This window comes from Alnus glutinosa, chromosome 3 (assembly GCF_958979055.1).
Source record: "Alnus glutinosa chromosome 3, dhAlnGlut1.1, whole genome shotgun sequence".
Classification (NCBI taxonomy): domain Eukaryota; kingdom Viridiplantae; phylum Streptophyta; class Magnoliopsida; order Fagales; family Betulaceae; genus Alnus; species Alnus glutinosa.
In genome coordinates this window covers 1531006-1546391 of record NC_084888.1, presented here as the reverse complement: position 1 = coordinate 1546391, position 15386 = coordinate 1531006, and the positions used below count along the sequence as shown (strand labels likewise).

The window sequence follows — 15386 nt, the reverse complement described above, 5'->3', positions numbered from 1 at the left end:
TTCACCAACGTTTTACTTTTAGTGTGCAGTTCTTAAACTTTGCGATCCAATAGCTTCACTGGAATTTCCTCATAGGTTAGATCCTCTTATAGCTGTAGGGACTCGTACTTGATGACATGCGATAGATCAGGAATGTATTTCCTCAACATAGAGACGTGAAAAACGTCGTGTACTCCAACTAGACTTGGTGGTAACGCTAACCGGTAAGCTACCGGGCCTATTCTTTCCAAGATTTCGAACGGTCCCACGTAGGGGGGATTCAATTTATTTTTCTTGCCGAATCTAGTGACTCCCTTCATAGGTGACACTCTAAGAAACACTTTGTCGCCTTCTAAAAATTCCAAGGTTCTTCGACGTACATCTGCATAGCTCTTCTGTCGATCTTGAGCTGCTGACAATCTTTGTCGGATTAACACAACCTTATCCAAAGTATCCTGCACAATATTTAGTCCTAAAATTCTCCGTTCACCTAGCTCGTCCCAATAAAGCGGGGAACGACACTTCCGCCCATACAATGCTTCGTACGGTGCCATCCCAATACTAGCTTGAAAACTGTTGTGTAAAAGAATTCCACCAAAGGAAGATAGCGCGCCCAACTACCACTGAAATCCAATAAGCAAGCTCGTAACATGTCTTCTAGTGTTTGAATGGTCCTCTCTGACTGTCCGTCAGTCTGAGGATGGTAGGCGGTACTAAATCGCAATTTGGTACCCATTGCTTCTTGTAAACTCTTCCAGAATCTTGACGTGAAACGAGGATCTCTGTCTGACACTATCGATTCGGGTACTCCGTGCAGTCTGACTATGTTCTATATATAAAGTTCTGTCAGTTTTTCCAGAGAATATTTTACCCTTATTGGTATAAAATGAGCGGCTTTAGTTAATCTATCCACGATCACCCATATTGCATCGTGCCCAGCCTGAGTTCGTGGTAATCCCACCAGAAAGTCCATAGCTATTGCCTCCCATTTCCATACTAGTATCTCCAAAGGTTGCAACAGTCTTGCAAGCCTCTGATGTTCCGCTTTAACTTGTTGACACGTCGTGTAACACTTCGGTCCCATATTGGGAAGAGATGAATAGTTCACAAAATGAGTAGTTTATAAAGATACTCATGGGTGCTAAGTCCCGCATTGCCTAGTTACTAGGTGAATCTGGGCTTTATAATGGATTCTAAGGAAGCTTCAAATTGACTAGTCATTTTCGGGTGATAGCGCAGATGTGGCTAGCGTTTTTCCTTGGGTCATTACAAATGGTATCAGAGCCACCTAGTAACGCCAGGTCATGTGGTACTGGAGCATTGCATGAAATGGCCCTGACGAGGACGTCAGGGGTTTAAGGGGGAGAGTTTGTAACACGCCGGTCCCATATTGGGAAGAGATGAATAGTTCACAGAGTGAGTAGTTTATAAAGATACTGATGGGTGCTAAGTCCCACATTGCATAGTTACTAGGTGAAACTGGGCTTTATAATGGATTCTAAGGAAGCTTCAAATTGACTAGTCATTTTCGGGTGATAGCGCAGATGTGGCTAGCGCTTTTCCTTGGGTCATTACACGTCGAGCATCGTTCTACAAATTCAACAACGTCTCGTTTCATTCCGTTCTACCAGAAATAACCCTTAAGACCCCAATACATCTTCGTTCCTCCAGGATGCACTGAATATGGTGAGAAGTGTGCCTCTTCTAAGATCAGTTTCTTTATCTCCTCATCGTTCGGGACACAAATTCTATTTTGGTATCTGAGCAGCCCATTTGTCGTCATATAAAAACCCAATCCCTTGTTGATTTTCTCCTTGAGGCGGGTAGTTTCGTCATCTTGTTCTTGCGCTAAGCGAATTATTTTTAGGAGAAGAGGTCGAATCTCCAACTTTGCCATTAACGCAAGTACTTCACCTTGAACGACTTCTAATTCGAATCTTTGAAGATCATCTTGTAATTCACGTGGCAAGGTCTTTAGACATGCTGCTCCTCCTCTAGACTTCTTGCTCAATGCATCTGCGACTACGTTGGCCTTCCTAGGGTGATAGTTGATTACGCAGTCGTAGTCCTTTATTAATTCTAGCCATCGCCTTTGTCTCAAATTTAATTCTTTCTGTGTGAATAAATACTTGAGACTTTTGTGATCGGTATAAATTTCACATTTTTCTCCATAGAGGTAGTGCCTCCAAATCTTCAATGCGAAAACTATAGCAGCAAGCTCCAAGTCATGAGTGGGATAGTTCAACTCGTGGTTCTTGAGTTGTCGAGAAGCGTAAGCTACTACTTTACCGTTTTGCATAAGGACGTAGCCGAGTCCCCTTCTAGAAGCATCGTTATAAATAACAAATCCACCGAATCTTGAGAGAAGTGTCAGAATTGGAGCAGTCACCAATCTTCGCTTTAGCTCTTGAAAACTACGTTCGCATTCTTCGGTCCATTCAAAACAAGCATTCTTCTTCATTAGAGCAGTTAGCGGGCCTGATAGTTTTGAAAATCCTTCCACAAAATACTGATAATAACCTGCCAAACCAAGAAAGCTTCTGATTTCATGGACATTGGTAGGTCTCTCCCAATTAACCTTATACGCTTTCTTAGGATCTACCGTGATGCCTTCTTTAGAGATTACGTGTCCGAGGAAAGAAATTCTTTCGAGCCAAAATTCGCACTTGGAAAATTTTGCATAGAGTCGCTCCTCTCTAAGCTTTTGCAGAACAACTCTCAAATGGTCTTCATGTTCTTCTGGGCTCTTGGAATAGATTAAAATATCATCAATAAATACTACCACGAACTGATCCAAATATTTTTTGAAGACTTGATTCATCATGTCCATGAAGGCTGCTGGTGCGTTTGCTAACCCGAACGGCATTACTAAAAACTCGTAGTGGCCGTAGCGTGTGTGGAACGCTGTCTTTGGCACATCTTCCTTCTCTATCTTCAGCTAATGATACCCCGAACGAAGGTTAATTTTTGAAAATATTTCAGCACCTTGTAACTGATCAAACAAATCGTCAATGCGTGGTAGCGGATATTTGTTCTTAATGGTAATCTTGTTGAGCTCTCGATAATCAATACACATTTGCATCGTCCCGTCCTTCTTCTTCACAAAAAAAACGGGTGCTCCCCACGGTGATACGCTAGGGCGAATAAACCCTTTGTCCAATAATTCTTGTAGCTGAGTCTTCAATTCTTTTAATGGCTACTAGCCGTTACTCTGTAGTTCTAATATAGCACCCCCAGCTCGATTGCGTCCTCTCCAGGACCCGCCAACTTGCACACGGCCTCGACCATCCTGTAAACAATGGATGCGCTCCTTTCGTCGGTGTGGGTGGGATCGGTTCGGCTTATGCATCCCGATCGATCCGAAGAATCTCACTGGCTGGTTAACCATACAACAGACAATGAATCAAGCAAAGTTACCATTAGACCCCCTGCATCCTGATCTGAAGAATCTCACTAGTTGGAGTTTTGCGCAAAAGACTCAGACCCAATCACCTGCCACGCGTTCCATGTATAATGGAAAGCAACTCAGGATTTTGAATAATTTAATTGCTTGAATTTTCATTACATGATGAGGGGTTTATATACATGTAGAAACTGTAATCAATAAGGAATGAATATAACTATTGTGTACACAGTTAATTGGTTCCAGATTTTATGCTTGATTGCTGATATCATGCTTTGCTGATTTAGGTGTTGACTGTGATGATCTGATTTCCATGTGTGCTGCGCAAGTCTTGCTTTGATTTCCATATGTGTACTGCATGGCTGGATGTTTGCTTTTGTTCCCATATAAGTGCTGCATGTCGTGCTTTCCATATGTGAGTTGCGTGTCATCATTTGCTGAGTTGTTGCTTTGTGCATGGTTTCCATATGTGTCAACATGAGATGATCCAATACCATGCACATGCACGTGTCTACAAAGAGAGACACGTAACTCTTTTGCTCCTCATCTTCTTCTTCTATATAGACCCCTTAGAGTAAGGCTAGGAGCCCACGAAACTTAAGCTCAGCATTGCCCTCTCGATCTTCAACCAAACAATGCGGGACAAAGATTTTACTTCACCATTTTCATGCCTCTTACTCTTCTTCCTCTCTCTTTTTCTCTTTAGCTTTTTGCATGCAAAAGGTTTTGATCATGAGGATGTCTCGGGCGTGGGTCCTCTAGTGAAGAAAGATGAAAGGAGATCCCTCGTTGTGACAGAGTACGGAGAGGTCTCAGCCACTAAAATTAGTGATGGAATTGGAGGGCTCTACCACCTCCACTTCCTTACGATGGAGCCCAACTCCCTCTTCCTTCCAGTACTCCTCCATGCAGACATGGTCTTTTATGTCAACACAGGTGCTATGAGTTCTCTGAGTTATATAATATTATCTTAGATGACCACTTCTCTCGAGAGCTTAATTTTATCATAATGAAGTCATTTCATAAAATAGTTCATGGATTGTCTGGCTACACACAAGGATACATAACGACGATTCGGGTAGAGATCTTTAATAATTTGTTCTTCATTTCATAAAATAGTCCACGAATTGCTAGTAATCTTCCCATCAAATGTGAAAGGATCCACTTGTTCAAACAAGTCTCAGACAATGAATTGCTTTCTCCAAATTGTTGGAGATAGCTCTACTGTTTATTCTTTATTTCGTAATATAGTTCACATATAAATTGTCTGATTCCACATAAGGATATGGATAAATATATATGTCCTATTAACTTAAGTTTTTGGGTTTTTGAAATAGATTTATAGGATAAGTGTGATTGAATAATATACTACTGACAATTTGCTGATCTCCTAAAAGAATATTATATACCATATAAATTATTATAATGCACGTGCTAATGCCTAAGCTAGCATCTGGATTTGCTTTTCCATTCGAATATATACATGCATTATAATTTTTTTGTGGGTGCAGGAAGTGGGAGGTTGAGTTGGGCTGAAGATCAGGATGAGATGAGGAGGGTGAATGTACGTCGAGGAGATATCTACAGGCTTCGGGCAGGCTCTATCTTCTATGTACAGAGCAGCTTAGAGCCGGAGCGGCAGAAGCTTAGGATATATGCAATCTTTGCTAATACAGAGGAGTCGCCATATGTATGAGCTTCCTATTTTCTTGTTTTTTTCTCCTTAATTTCTCCTTTTCTTTTCATTCATCTCTGGTGAATTTGCTTGTTTTGCTATTTAGACGTTACTAAAACCAATGCAGGAGCCATCAATTGGAGCATACTCGAGCATTAACAACCTGGTCCGAGGCTTTGATAAGAAAGTCCTTCAAGCAGCTTTTAAGGTACAACCTTTGCGTATCTTGTGATGACTTTCTCACTTGTTAACGGTCACCAATCCATAGCAATAAACCCTTGTGTTAGGAAAGGTGAACGGAGTCGTGTTGAAACAAACTATATAGGTTAATCTTAACTTCACTTATTTAATTAAACATGTCATATTACTCAACTCTAACTTATTAATTTCGTATCGGTTTACGAGTTGTGACAAAATTATTAATATACATCATCAACATTAATTGCATCCATTTAATTAAATGAGTAAAAGTTCTCTCAACTTTAATTTTTTGTTAATTTTATTTTGGGTTTCACGTCAAAATACATATGGGACCGCAATATGGCTGCAAGCATTTAAGCCTGCCACTACGTAGTCCAAGGTTTGACAGTAGTATTACTGTATCCTTCTATGATAGTACTAGGCGATATGGAACTTGGACCCTCTGAAACACTTTATTATTTATATTCTAGAAACGGGAATATGAGATTTTACAGATTGATATCTACGCTTTGCTTTCCCTTATTGAATACTGTGAGATTATAAAGTAATGCAATTTTAATTTCTCAAGGTTCCTGAGGATCTGATTGAAGCAATAACAGAAGGAACCAAGGCACCAGCCATAGTGCATGTGGTGCCAACAAAGGAAACAACCTTCTGGGAATTGGAGGCTCGGTTCCTGAAACTCTTCCTGGGAGGCAAAGGCAGCATGGCATTCAACAACAAGAAGAAGAAAACAAGAGCCTTTAACATTCTTGATGCAGACCCAGATTTCGAGAATTGTAATGGGCGGAGCCTAACAGTGACCAAGAGAAATTTTCATTTGTTGAAGGGTTCCAATATGGGTCTTTTCATGGTGAATTTGACAAAGGTTAGTGAATTGTGTCCAGCACGTTGCTTTCTTGGTATATTGGAAAGTAAACACTCTTAACACCTGTTAATTTTTTTTTTTTTTTTTTGCTTTTTATGGAAGGGCTCGATGATGGGGCCCCATTGGAATCCAATGGCAACGGAGATAGCAATAGTGTTGCAAGGGCAAGGGATGGTTCGGGTGGTTTGTTCTAGCAGTGCAAAGGAATCAGAGTGCAAAAATATGAGGTTTATGGTCAAGGAAGGAGATGTTTTTACTGTGGCTAGGTTCCATCCCATGGCTCAGATGTCTTTCAACAATGACTCGTTTGTTTTCATGGGATTCAGCACAACAAGGTGGAGAAACCATCCTCAATTTCTGGCAGGAAAGAGCTCAGTTCTTCAAACTTTGGACAAGGAAGTCTTGGCTGTGTCCTTCAATGTCACTAACACTACTACGATTGATCAGCTTTTGACTTCGCAAGCTGATTCAATCATGCTAGAGTGTACTTCTTGTGCTGAGGAAGAAAGGAGGATTATGGAGGAAGAAATTGAGAAAGAAAGGGAGGAAGAGGAAGAGAAAGAGAGAGAAGAGGAGGCGGCCAGAAAGAGAGAGGAAGAGGAAGCCAGGAGGAAAGCAGAAGAAGAAGCCAGGAGGAGAGAAGAAGAGGAGAGAGAGGAAGAGAAAGAGAGAGAAGAGGAGGCCAGAAAGAGAGAGGAAGAGGAGAGGGAGGAAGAGGAAGCCAGGAGGAGAGAAGAAGAGGAAGAGAGGAGGGAGGAAGAAGAAGAAGAAGCCAGGAGGAGAGAAGAAGAAGAGGAGGAGGAGAGGAGGGAGGAAGAAGAAGCCAGAAAGAGAGAGGAGGAAGCAGAGAGGGAGGAAGAAGAAGAAGAAGCCGGGAGAGAAGAAGAGGAATCTAGAAGGAGAGAGAAAGAGGAGAGGAGGGAGGAAGAAGAAGCCAGAGAAGAGGAAGCAGAAAGGGAGCAAGAAGAAGCCAGGAGGAAAGAAAAAGGAAAGAGACGAGAAGAGGAAGAGAAACAGAGACGAGAAGAAGAGAGGGAACAAGAAGAGGAAGAGAAATGGGAAGAAGAGAGGGAAAGGAGGGAGAGACAACGAGAGGAAGAAGAAAGGAGTCAAAGGCAGGAGAGACAACGAGAGGAAGAAGAGAGGCAAGAAGAGGAAGCGGAAAGGAGACGGGAAGAGGCAGAGTGGGAGGAAGAAGAGGGCCAGAGACAAGAAGAAGAAAGGAGGAGGAGGAGACAGGAGGAGGAAGAAGAACCTGCTGGAAGACGATCTGAAGAGGACTGGAGAGAGGAACAAGATGAGAAAGATAGGAGGGAAGAACAAGAGGAGGAAGGCAGTAGTGAAGAGGGTAGCAGAGCTCTGAAGATGGGAGGATTTAAGGCCCAGCTCCCCAATTGGATTGGCTAGTTTTTATCAATTTAGATAATGCGCATGTGAATAAAATAGTCTTGCGGTGTATTCCATGTTTGTCTTTTGACGGTTTTTTGGTATAATAAGCTTTGTGATCCATGTTTATGACTAATGGTTGAAAGGCGAATTAACTTCTGCCTCACTCCTCTTAGTAAATGGGTACGAAATCCTGTATTGTTGATTGAAAATAAATCTTGTGATAGGCAGAGGCAGATGCCCTTTTGGGTAGAAACTAAAAGTTGAGCCATACAAAAGCAAAACAAGTAGAAGAACGCCAAGAATTAACCACGAGAAGACGATGGAACAGATACATTCAAACTTATGGGGAGGAATGCAGCTACAAGTAATGCCTTTTGATCTTGAGGTTTTCTCACCTTATTTATTTGAAAACGGTGACAGCTCGCATCTAAGTCTTCATCGTCTTGTGCTTCTTAAATCCAGCTTTACTTTTTGCAAAGAATACCTCATTCAGTGGCAGCATCAGTACACAGGAAGAAAGCTGCAATCACAAGCATACCTGGTTTTTCTACTCTACAGCGTTAGTGTATTTGGATCAGCAAAATTGGCTTTTGAACTCGTACCAATTGAGCTATGGCATGTTTGTATCTTGTATTAAACACTAACTTTGAATGGTGATCTCGTTTAAAAAATTGACAAGTACCTGCCCAGACTTTTTGTTAATCAGTTCAAACTTACCAAGTTCAAAATTCATAACAGATTCATACAAATAGCTCACATGTAGTAACTAAGAAGGAAAAAAGAAAGAAGCATTGCCTCTCCTTAATACTCAGGTTTGACCTTCAAGGGTGTAAAGGTTATGTGTACAACACTCTGAGCATCTCATACTAAAAACAAGAATTGAAAGGGGAGATGACCAATAACAAATACAACTCCCACGATGTTTCATGACCAAAATATGGGCTTATCAGCCCCAACCGCCAGGTTTGCCACCATAACTGAACATATGTAACTATACAAGCAAAGTAGGTGTAGCTGAAACGGAGATGAGAAACTCACAAACCGGCAGGACTAGCTATATATGACACAACAACTGTGATGTCATCAAGCTTGCCCCCATAATAGCGGAAGCCAGCATCTTGAGCAGCCGTAGAAAATGGAGTCTGCCGATTCCTATCCTGTGCTCGCTGGCGTGCCAAAGCCGCTATCTTTTGAGCAGTTACTTGAGGTTCCAAGCCAGCTCTAACCGCATGAACAACAACAGCTGTCACCTCGTTATTATACAAGTTGTCAAATAATCCATCCGTTCCAGCAATAACGACATCTCCAGCGGTCACGGGAATTGTAAAAACCTGGATACGATCCCAAAAGATGCTCAAGTCTGTGATGCTTGATAATAGCTTCTCCTAATTAAGCTACTGATTTAATTGATGAATATGATTGAGGGAAAATATTAAAGACACTCTTTGCTAATCTTGCTCAAGAAAAGAACAATTTCTCATTAATGTAAAGTCTAAGTTGATTTAACAATATCTTAGCTCTCAAGGGTTCCAGAATCGTGGAAGTCTAAAAGTAAGCAGAATTTCAAACCCCATGAGCCAATTTATTTCCTTAACCTTTTCTAGATTTTAAAACCTGTGAGTGTGAGAAAGAGGCACTGCATATATTCCACAATGACCATGTGCAGCAGCCTTACGAGGGAGGTACATCAAAAACATGTTCCATTGTTTGTGTTGCCATTCTATATATATATATAAGTATAGCATCATACAAATTCATTACAACATACCACTGACTAACAAAAAAAAAATGTTCACATCCTACCCTCATACAAGACAGTCGTAAAGCCAGAACTCTTTTTCCATATAAGGAGAAAGCTATATGATTCTAATATTCTACACATTATACATGATTGCAAGGCATCAAAGCGTTTACTGACCTGACCAGAGCTAGGTAGATCACCCCCACTGCCACTCTCCAGCTGATATGTAAAATTGAAGCCGTGCTGCTGCACTGGAGATTGGAAGACAGTGCATCCATCTCTAACCACTATGAATCCGCTGTCTCCTAGATTAATAGCATGTAATCCCTGATGACACAAGCAAACAGATGACACCATGTAATAACACCAGATAGCAATGTTTCTCATCTTTTTAATCTCCAGACGGCAAATTATTCAAAGTGGGCATAAAAATAATCAAACATGAAGGACCAGAGTGTGCTAAAACTTTCTGCGACCAGAAACCTCCATTATCTATACCACACAGGTTTTATAATGCCTGCAAGTCTTCAGCCTAAGTTCGATTCTCCAGTATGCTGAATTCATTTACAGTGATTTTGTACAGTTAAAAGTTGCAAATCAGCAATCTTTTTGCCTTAAGAGGCTTGCAATTTACAGAAAGAAAACAAAGGGTAGTTGAAAGTGTGCAATTATCCCAGGTGTAGAAATTACAAAAATTAATCACTGTAGATAAAGATAAAAATTCCACTACACCCAAGAGAAAGAGCTGCCACTTTTTGAAATTTCATTTTGCTGAAGACACAAACAGGACTAACCCTCCAGAAAATCAGGCATCAAATCTGCTAATCCAGAGAGAGCAGCAATATGAAAGAAGAGCTTCTGCTTTGCCAAACATGCTAAAGTCACCTTGTGAAGTTCATAAATGTGTTCTTGTAGAAATCAAGATAAGGTTCACCATGAGTTAAGAGAGAAAATTATGTGCGTGTATGGGTGTGGACAAGTTGAAAACAAATAGACATCCCTAATATCAGACAAAGGCCAGAGGGAGTTTTTCTTTTCTATCATCTAAAGCAAATTACCCCTAACATCACTGTTTAATGCAAAAGAGTCCAAGTTCCATAGCTACCAAAATTTAATAAAAGGGACAGGTATAAGGGGCTTGTGAAAATGAAAGACAGCAAACCTTTTCTGTGAGAGCAATGATGCAGGCTGTTGAGGAACCCTTAGCCTTTGTGCTTGAGTGGGCCTTCTCCAACACCCTGGCTGGGTCAATGGAGCCCTTGGGCTCCTCTTGAATTGCAGTCACTGTATAAGACATGAGTTCGCGGGAAAATTGTCCTGAATCAACACCAACATCTGCCCAGCCACCTACACCATCCGCAACACCAATTGCCTGTTCATCTACGCAAATAAAATGAGCATCCTCTCCACCTGTCTCTTCCTTTTCAGGATGTGGCAGGTAACATGATCCTGAAATTAGCTTCAGGGTTCTTTCACCCAAAATAGTTCTGGACACCAAACAAGATATATAAGTATAAATAGTGAGAAACAATGAACCCAAATTCATAAGCAAACTTTGTTCTAGTACTACAGAAACCCTGCATTTTTTTTTTCAAGTAATTTTTTGTTCCAAGGGGAATGAGAGATTCGAACTAGTGACATCCACTTCATGAGGCGTGATCCCAAGCCGATTGAGCTACCCCTTAGGGACACTACAGAAACCCTCCTCTCTCATGCTGCTAAGCCCATTTGATAATTTGCAAACACTTACCAAGTAATTTTGTTTGCAGGGGAGGGCGGGAGAGAGAGAGAGTCCAAACTACAAACAGTTCAAATGATAATATCCATTTTATAAATTATAAGCATAGTTTGTTCCAGATCTACTAATTCTATCTTTTATTGAAAAATACTTGAGTGCATACTATAAAGGACAGCCTCAAATTGCAGCATCAACAAATCAACTAAACTACCCAGGAAGTACTAAGCCCATGAATGACACAATGGAGATTCTAAGATTAGTTAATTAAAATAACCAGGAAAAAAAAAAAAAAAAAAGAAATAAAGAAGAAGAAGAATATTAGAGCACATACTGGCCAGACAAAATGGTGGAATCTGTAAGCTGTTCATCATGAGAATTGCTGTTAAATGAAACATCGGGAGCAGCACCAGTAGCATGGCAGACAAAAGATGAAGTATGGAAATTCTTCAGCCATGATTTATCAAGTGAATTGGGATTACAACTCCGCCGCAATCCATCAAAACTAAAATATCCACAGATAAGATGACTGTTGGGCTGTTTTTGCCTTCTCAAACTCAAACCAGCTTTCCAGCATCTGTTACGACTTCTATCATTGTAAAAAACTCCAGTAGGTTTTGTCAAGTCCAACGCATTTCCACAACTCGTGATTAAGTCATCGACATAAACATCTCCCAATAACGCTTTGGAAGTAGAAGCGGCCATAGATTTTCTCTTACTCTCACAGCCAAGAGAAAACCCTGAAGCGTTTGATGTCAAAGAAGTTGAATATGGCAAGGACCGCGACAGCACTGAATTCCCAAACAACAAATTCCCTGGCCCAATGAGCAAATTTATCGAACGCCACACAACTCGTTGCTGAACTGCTGCTCGTGGGAAACCAGAATAGATAGTAGTGTTCAGCTTCGAGAGAATGCCAGATGGCATCTTAGCCGCTGTATATCGAACGCCCTTGAATCAATTACTCTCTTGGAGATCCAACCTTGGATATCATATAGAACATAAAATGTCATTACTCCCAATACATCTATACCCACCTATTAACCTATGATTGATTCCCGCTAAGCCTTCTCAAGTGAAATGTACAACTTTGAACCTAATACGAGAAGACAAATTGGGATATATTACAACGTGTGAACTGCTAAACAGATGCAGAAACACACACAAAGGCAGAGGTAGTTGAAATTCCCACTGGTAGCTCCAACAACATGTGCATAAATAACAAGCAGTAACTAAGATGACTAATTCCATCACATTATTTGACCCAAAAAAGAAATCCACGGGCTTTGAGAAAATCTAGTAGAAAATTGATTTTCCTTCTCGGAACATAAATTAAACTCAGAAAAAAAAAAAAAAAAAAAAAAAATTCTACAATATTTATATTGGAAGTATATTTCCATACAAACAAAGAATCCATTCCTAACTCTTTCTAATAATTTCCTTAACAATTCAGAATAAAAACGAGGTTGGAGTTTGGAACAAGCAACGAATGCAAAATAGCCGAGAACATTAAAGAAGCCGCACCTGTTCCTAACGGAGTACGATGATGCTTGCGCCCTTCCTGTGAGATACCTCTGAAGGAAGCGAAGCTCCGATTCGATCCTCGGAGCTTCCGCTCTCTTCCTCTTCTGCGTAAGCTCCACAGCAACCTAAATATAGCTTTCTTTTCTTTTTTTGTATATTTTCATGTGGCCCTTTCCTAAAAGAGCTTGGACTTGACCCAAGACAAGAGCCACAAACCTTAAAAGCCTATTTTGTTTTTAGTTTGGGTTTGGAATAGAATACTAAAGATTCATAGGATATTGGGCTTCGTCTACATTTTGGGCCTAGATTCCGCAGCCTTTGTCAACTTGCGTCTTGCGCTTCGTATATTTTGGGCACGGCCATTGTCATCATGGCATCACTCGAATAGTCGTAGGACTCCTTCCCTAGTTACTGCAGCCTTTTCAAGACCAAACTACAAAAGAAAAAAAGAAAAAATAAGAGTTCAATATCTTAATGAAACTCAACTCATGTCTTTATATTATACTTGCATTTGATTTAGAAAAATGACTCTTGCACAACAGTTGTGTAATGTCTTAGAGATATGGGGTGGGACCCATCCTATATCTCTAGAGTGATGCACAACAGTTGCACAACTGTTGTGCACCAATCACTTATCTTTGATTTATGTAGCTAGGTATAGCCTTGACATCAAGTTTTGCTTCTTCCAAAAGTATGTAGGGAATAGGGATTTTAGATGCCTAAAAAATTGGATTTTCTTTCTTTCTCTTTTTTTTTTTTTTTTTTTTTTCTAAATTGAAGATGTTAAATCATCACTTAGTAAAGCCAATACGTAAAATATTTAATTAAAATAAAAAGTAAATGATGTTGCGAATAAGGTTCCAACTTCAAATTTTTGTTCCAATACTTTGTTAAATTACTACTAGTTAACCCGATAAAACAAACGCCAAAAAAGTTTGGTTTTTTTGAATCGATAATACAAGCTGTATGTTACAAAAATTATATGCGCCGCATGTAACATTTACTATTTACTATTTACAAGAAAGCTCGATAGAACAATTGAAGAAAGTTAAGAAACTAGTCAAACTACCGTCATGAGAAATCACAATAGATACCTGAGCCAATCCATTTGTTTGCATGAATGTGACACATTATTTGAAGAATAAATTTGAGAGAAATTTTAAAAGTGTGGCATTTTTTTTTTTTTCATATAAATACAACGATAATAATTATGGTTTTTTATAAAAGTAGCGGCCTCTACACCGAGTACAAGCACATTTTCCTTGAAAAGTTGCTCAAATGATGATGGTATTGATGGGGGCATGAATAGGGACAGAGCCAGACATTTTAACGGGAGGGGGCCAAATAAATTTTTTTTTAAGTAGGGGTTAAAGTATATATATAAAAGCAAATTTTAAGTAAATTAAACATAACCCAGTTTTGATATTTTAATTATTCCATTCAAATTAAAATATCAATAAACAAAAGTGAAAAGAGTTTTTTTAAAAAAAAAAAAAAAAAAGAAGTAAAGAAAACCGCTGTCCAAAGATTCAGAAAATAAAAAATAAAAATAAAAAAGGTCTCAGTTATTTTTTCCACACATTCTTAGGAAATCGAGCTTGATCAAGCTTGTGACTCCTCAAATCCACACATGTTTTCTTCCAATGCACTACTTGATTAAACATTTTTCGTTTACTTTGAACAAAGCCTCTACAACTTTGTAAATATCCTTCCATTGTACCTTCTTAGGCATGTCCATTGCTACCCGTGAAATATTAAAGGAAAAAGTTTTGATAATAGTTGAACAGAGGATAAAAGGGAAGGGGCCAAGGAAAAAAAAAAATTCTTGTTAGGGCCAATAGGAAAAAAAAAAAAAAAAAACCTTTATTTGATTCATCTAAAAAATATACCTTAATTTTATTTTATTTTTTCTTAAGAGTTGAAGGGGGGTCATGGCCCCCACCGGCCCCCCCCCTCTCTCCATCATTGGGCATGAAGTATGAAGGGTTGCTCTCGAGCCCAACATAGGGGACAGAAAATCATCCTCCAACAAATTCTTTTTATTAAAAAATTAAGTTTTAATACAAAATTCCCGTCCCCCACAAATCATTTTTCGGTTGCTCTCATAGCCATGAATGATTGAACCAAAAAAGTCTACCAATGTAAAATGTCGACCGGCTTGGAGGGGGCACTGAATAACTAGCAGGTCAGCTATGCTAACTTCACGCTGAATCACTAATTATCTTAATTATTTGTTAGTAATTAAAATAAAAATAAATTATAGAGTTAATGTTTAAACTTAAGACGTTGACTTTAATAGCAAATGTTCAGTACTTAATCACTACACCAAAAGCTCTAACTTATGAAACACGAAAATCTAAGTTTGAACTCGAAACTTCAGTTCTAATACCAAATGTTAGGTATCTATCAAATTGACCAAAAGCTCTAGAACTTATGGAACGTAAAATGTTAGATCCTTAAACTTTATATCATATTAAGCTAGCCCAGTCTAGCACCAATACCCCAAATTGGGCCTACCAAAATCATAACAGTCCACTACGCTTTTGTGCTAATGTCCACGCTGACCTACGCTATAGCAACTTTCAATATGAATCTAATAGTACTTTCCCATTTTGTAGAGGCTGACCCACTCTATAGCGACTTAGACTATGATCTAATGGTGCTTTCCAATTTTGTGGAGTCTTCGCTAATTCAAGCACCAAATAGCCCTTGTATATAATCTTTATGTGATATTGCGTTTTGGCCGCTTGTTTATATGCATGTGGAAGATCTTGAGTCTATAACAATAGAACTAAACAAAAACTTAGTAAAACAAGAAGAATTAATTTTAAAGAGAAAAAATTAAAATAAATATTATGTAATTTATTTTTT

The 15386-nt window shown here is 39.3% G+C and overlaps 2 protein-coding genes across 6 annotated transcripts; one reads left to right on the top strand and one right to left on the bottom strand.

Moving 5' to 3' along the window:
- Positions 1 to 2400: 2400 nt before the first annotated feature.
- LOC133862675 (vicilin-like seed storage protein At2g18540) lies at positions 2401 to 8167 on the top strand. Of its 2 annotated transcripts, XM_062298518.1 has the most exons (6): positions 2401 to 3797; positions 4089 to 4318; positions 4894 to 5072; positions 5185 to 5265; positions 5827 to 6126; positions 6229 to 8167. In XM_062298518.1, the coding sequence occupies exons 1-6, from the start codon at positions 3730 to 3732 to the stop codon at positions 7531 to 7533; spliced, it is 2163 nt and encodes a 720-aa protein (XP_062154502.1). In that variant the 5' UTR covers positions 2401 to 3729; the 3' UTR covers positions 7534 to 8167. The 2 variants fall into 2 exon arrangements, with proteins under 2 accessions (XP_062154502.1, XP_062154501.1); XM_062298517.1 differs by lacking the exon at positions 2401 to 3797 and having other exon boundaries at positions 3832 to 4318.
- A 115-nt stretch (positions 8168 to 8282) lies between these two features.
- LOC133862676 (probable protein phosphatase 2C 80) lies at positions 8283 to 12669 on the bottom strand. Of its 4 annotated transcripts, XM_062298522.1 has the most exons (6): positions 12516 to 12663; positions 12029 to 12087; positions 11326 to 11926; positions 10419 to 10743; positions 9434 to 9583; positions 8283 to 8846 (listed from the first exon to the last, which is right to left on the bottom strand). In XM_062298522.1, exons 3-6 carry the CDS (start codon positions 11916 to 11918, stop codon positions 8550 to 8552), a joined length of 1365 nt encoding a protein of 454 aa, XP_062154506.1. In that variant the 5' UTR covers positions 11919 to 11926; positions 12029 to 12087; positions 12516 to 12663; the 3' UTR covers positions 8283 to 8549. The 4 variants fall into 4 exon arrangements, with proteins under 4 accessions (XP_062154506.1, XP_062154505.1, XP_062154503.1 ...); XM_062298521.1 differs by lacking the exon at positions 12029 to 12087 and having other exon boundaries at positions 11326 to 11973; positions 12516 to 12669; XM_062298519.1 differs by having other exon boundaries at positions 11326 to 12087.
- Positions 12670 to 15386: the final 2717 nt, after the last annotated feature.

Excerpts from the sequence above, each read along its gene's own strand:
- LOC133862675 (XM_062298517.1), top strand. The coding sequence starts at position 4,018 with ATGCGGGACAAAGATTTTACTTCACCATTTTCATGCCTCTTACTCTTC. Across the intron at positions 5,266-5,826 it reads TCCTTCAAGCAGCTTTTAAG|GTTCCTGAGGATCTGATTGA; the intron begins GTACAACCTTTG and ends TAATTTCTCAAG. Across the intron at positions 6,127-6,228 it reads TCATGGTGAATTTGACAAAG|GGCTCGATGATGGGGCCCCA; the intron begins GTTAGTGAATTG and ends TTTTTATGGAAG.
- LOC133862676 (XM_062298521.1), bottom strand. The coding sequence starts at position 11,918 with ATGCCATCTGGCATTCTCTCGAAGCTGAACACTACTATCTATTCTGGT. Across the intron at positions 9,584-10,418 it reads TCATTGCTCTCACAGAAAAG|GGATTACATGCTATTAATCT; the intron begins GTTTGCTGTCTT and ends TTGTGTCATCAG. Across the intron at positions 8,847-9,433 it reads ATCTACCTAGCTCTGGTCAG|GTTTTTACAATTCCCGTGAC; the intron begins GTCAGTAAACGC and ends GATCGTATCCAG.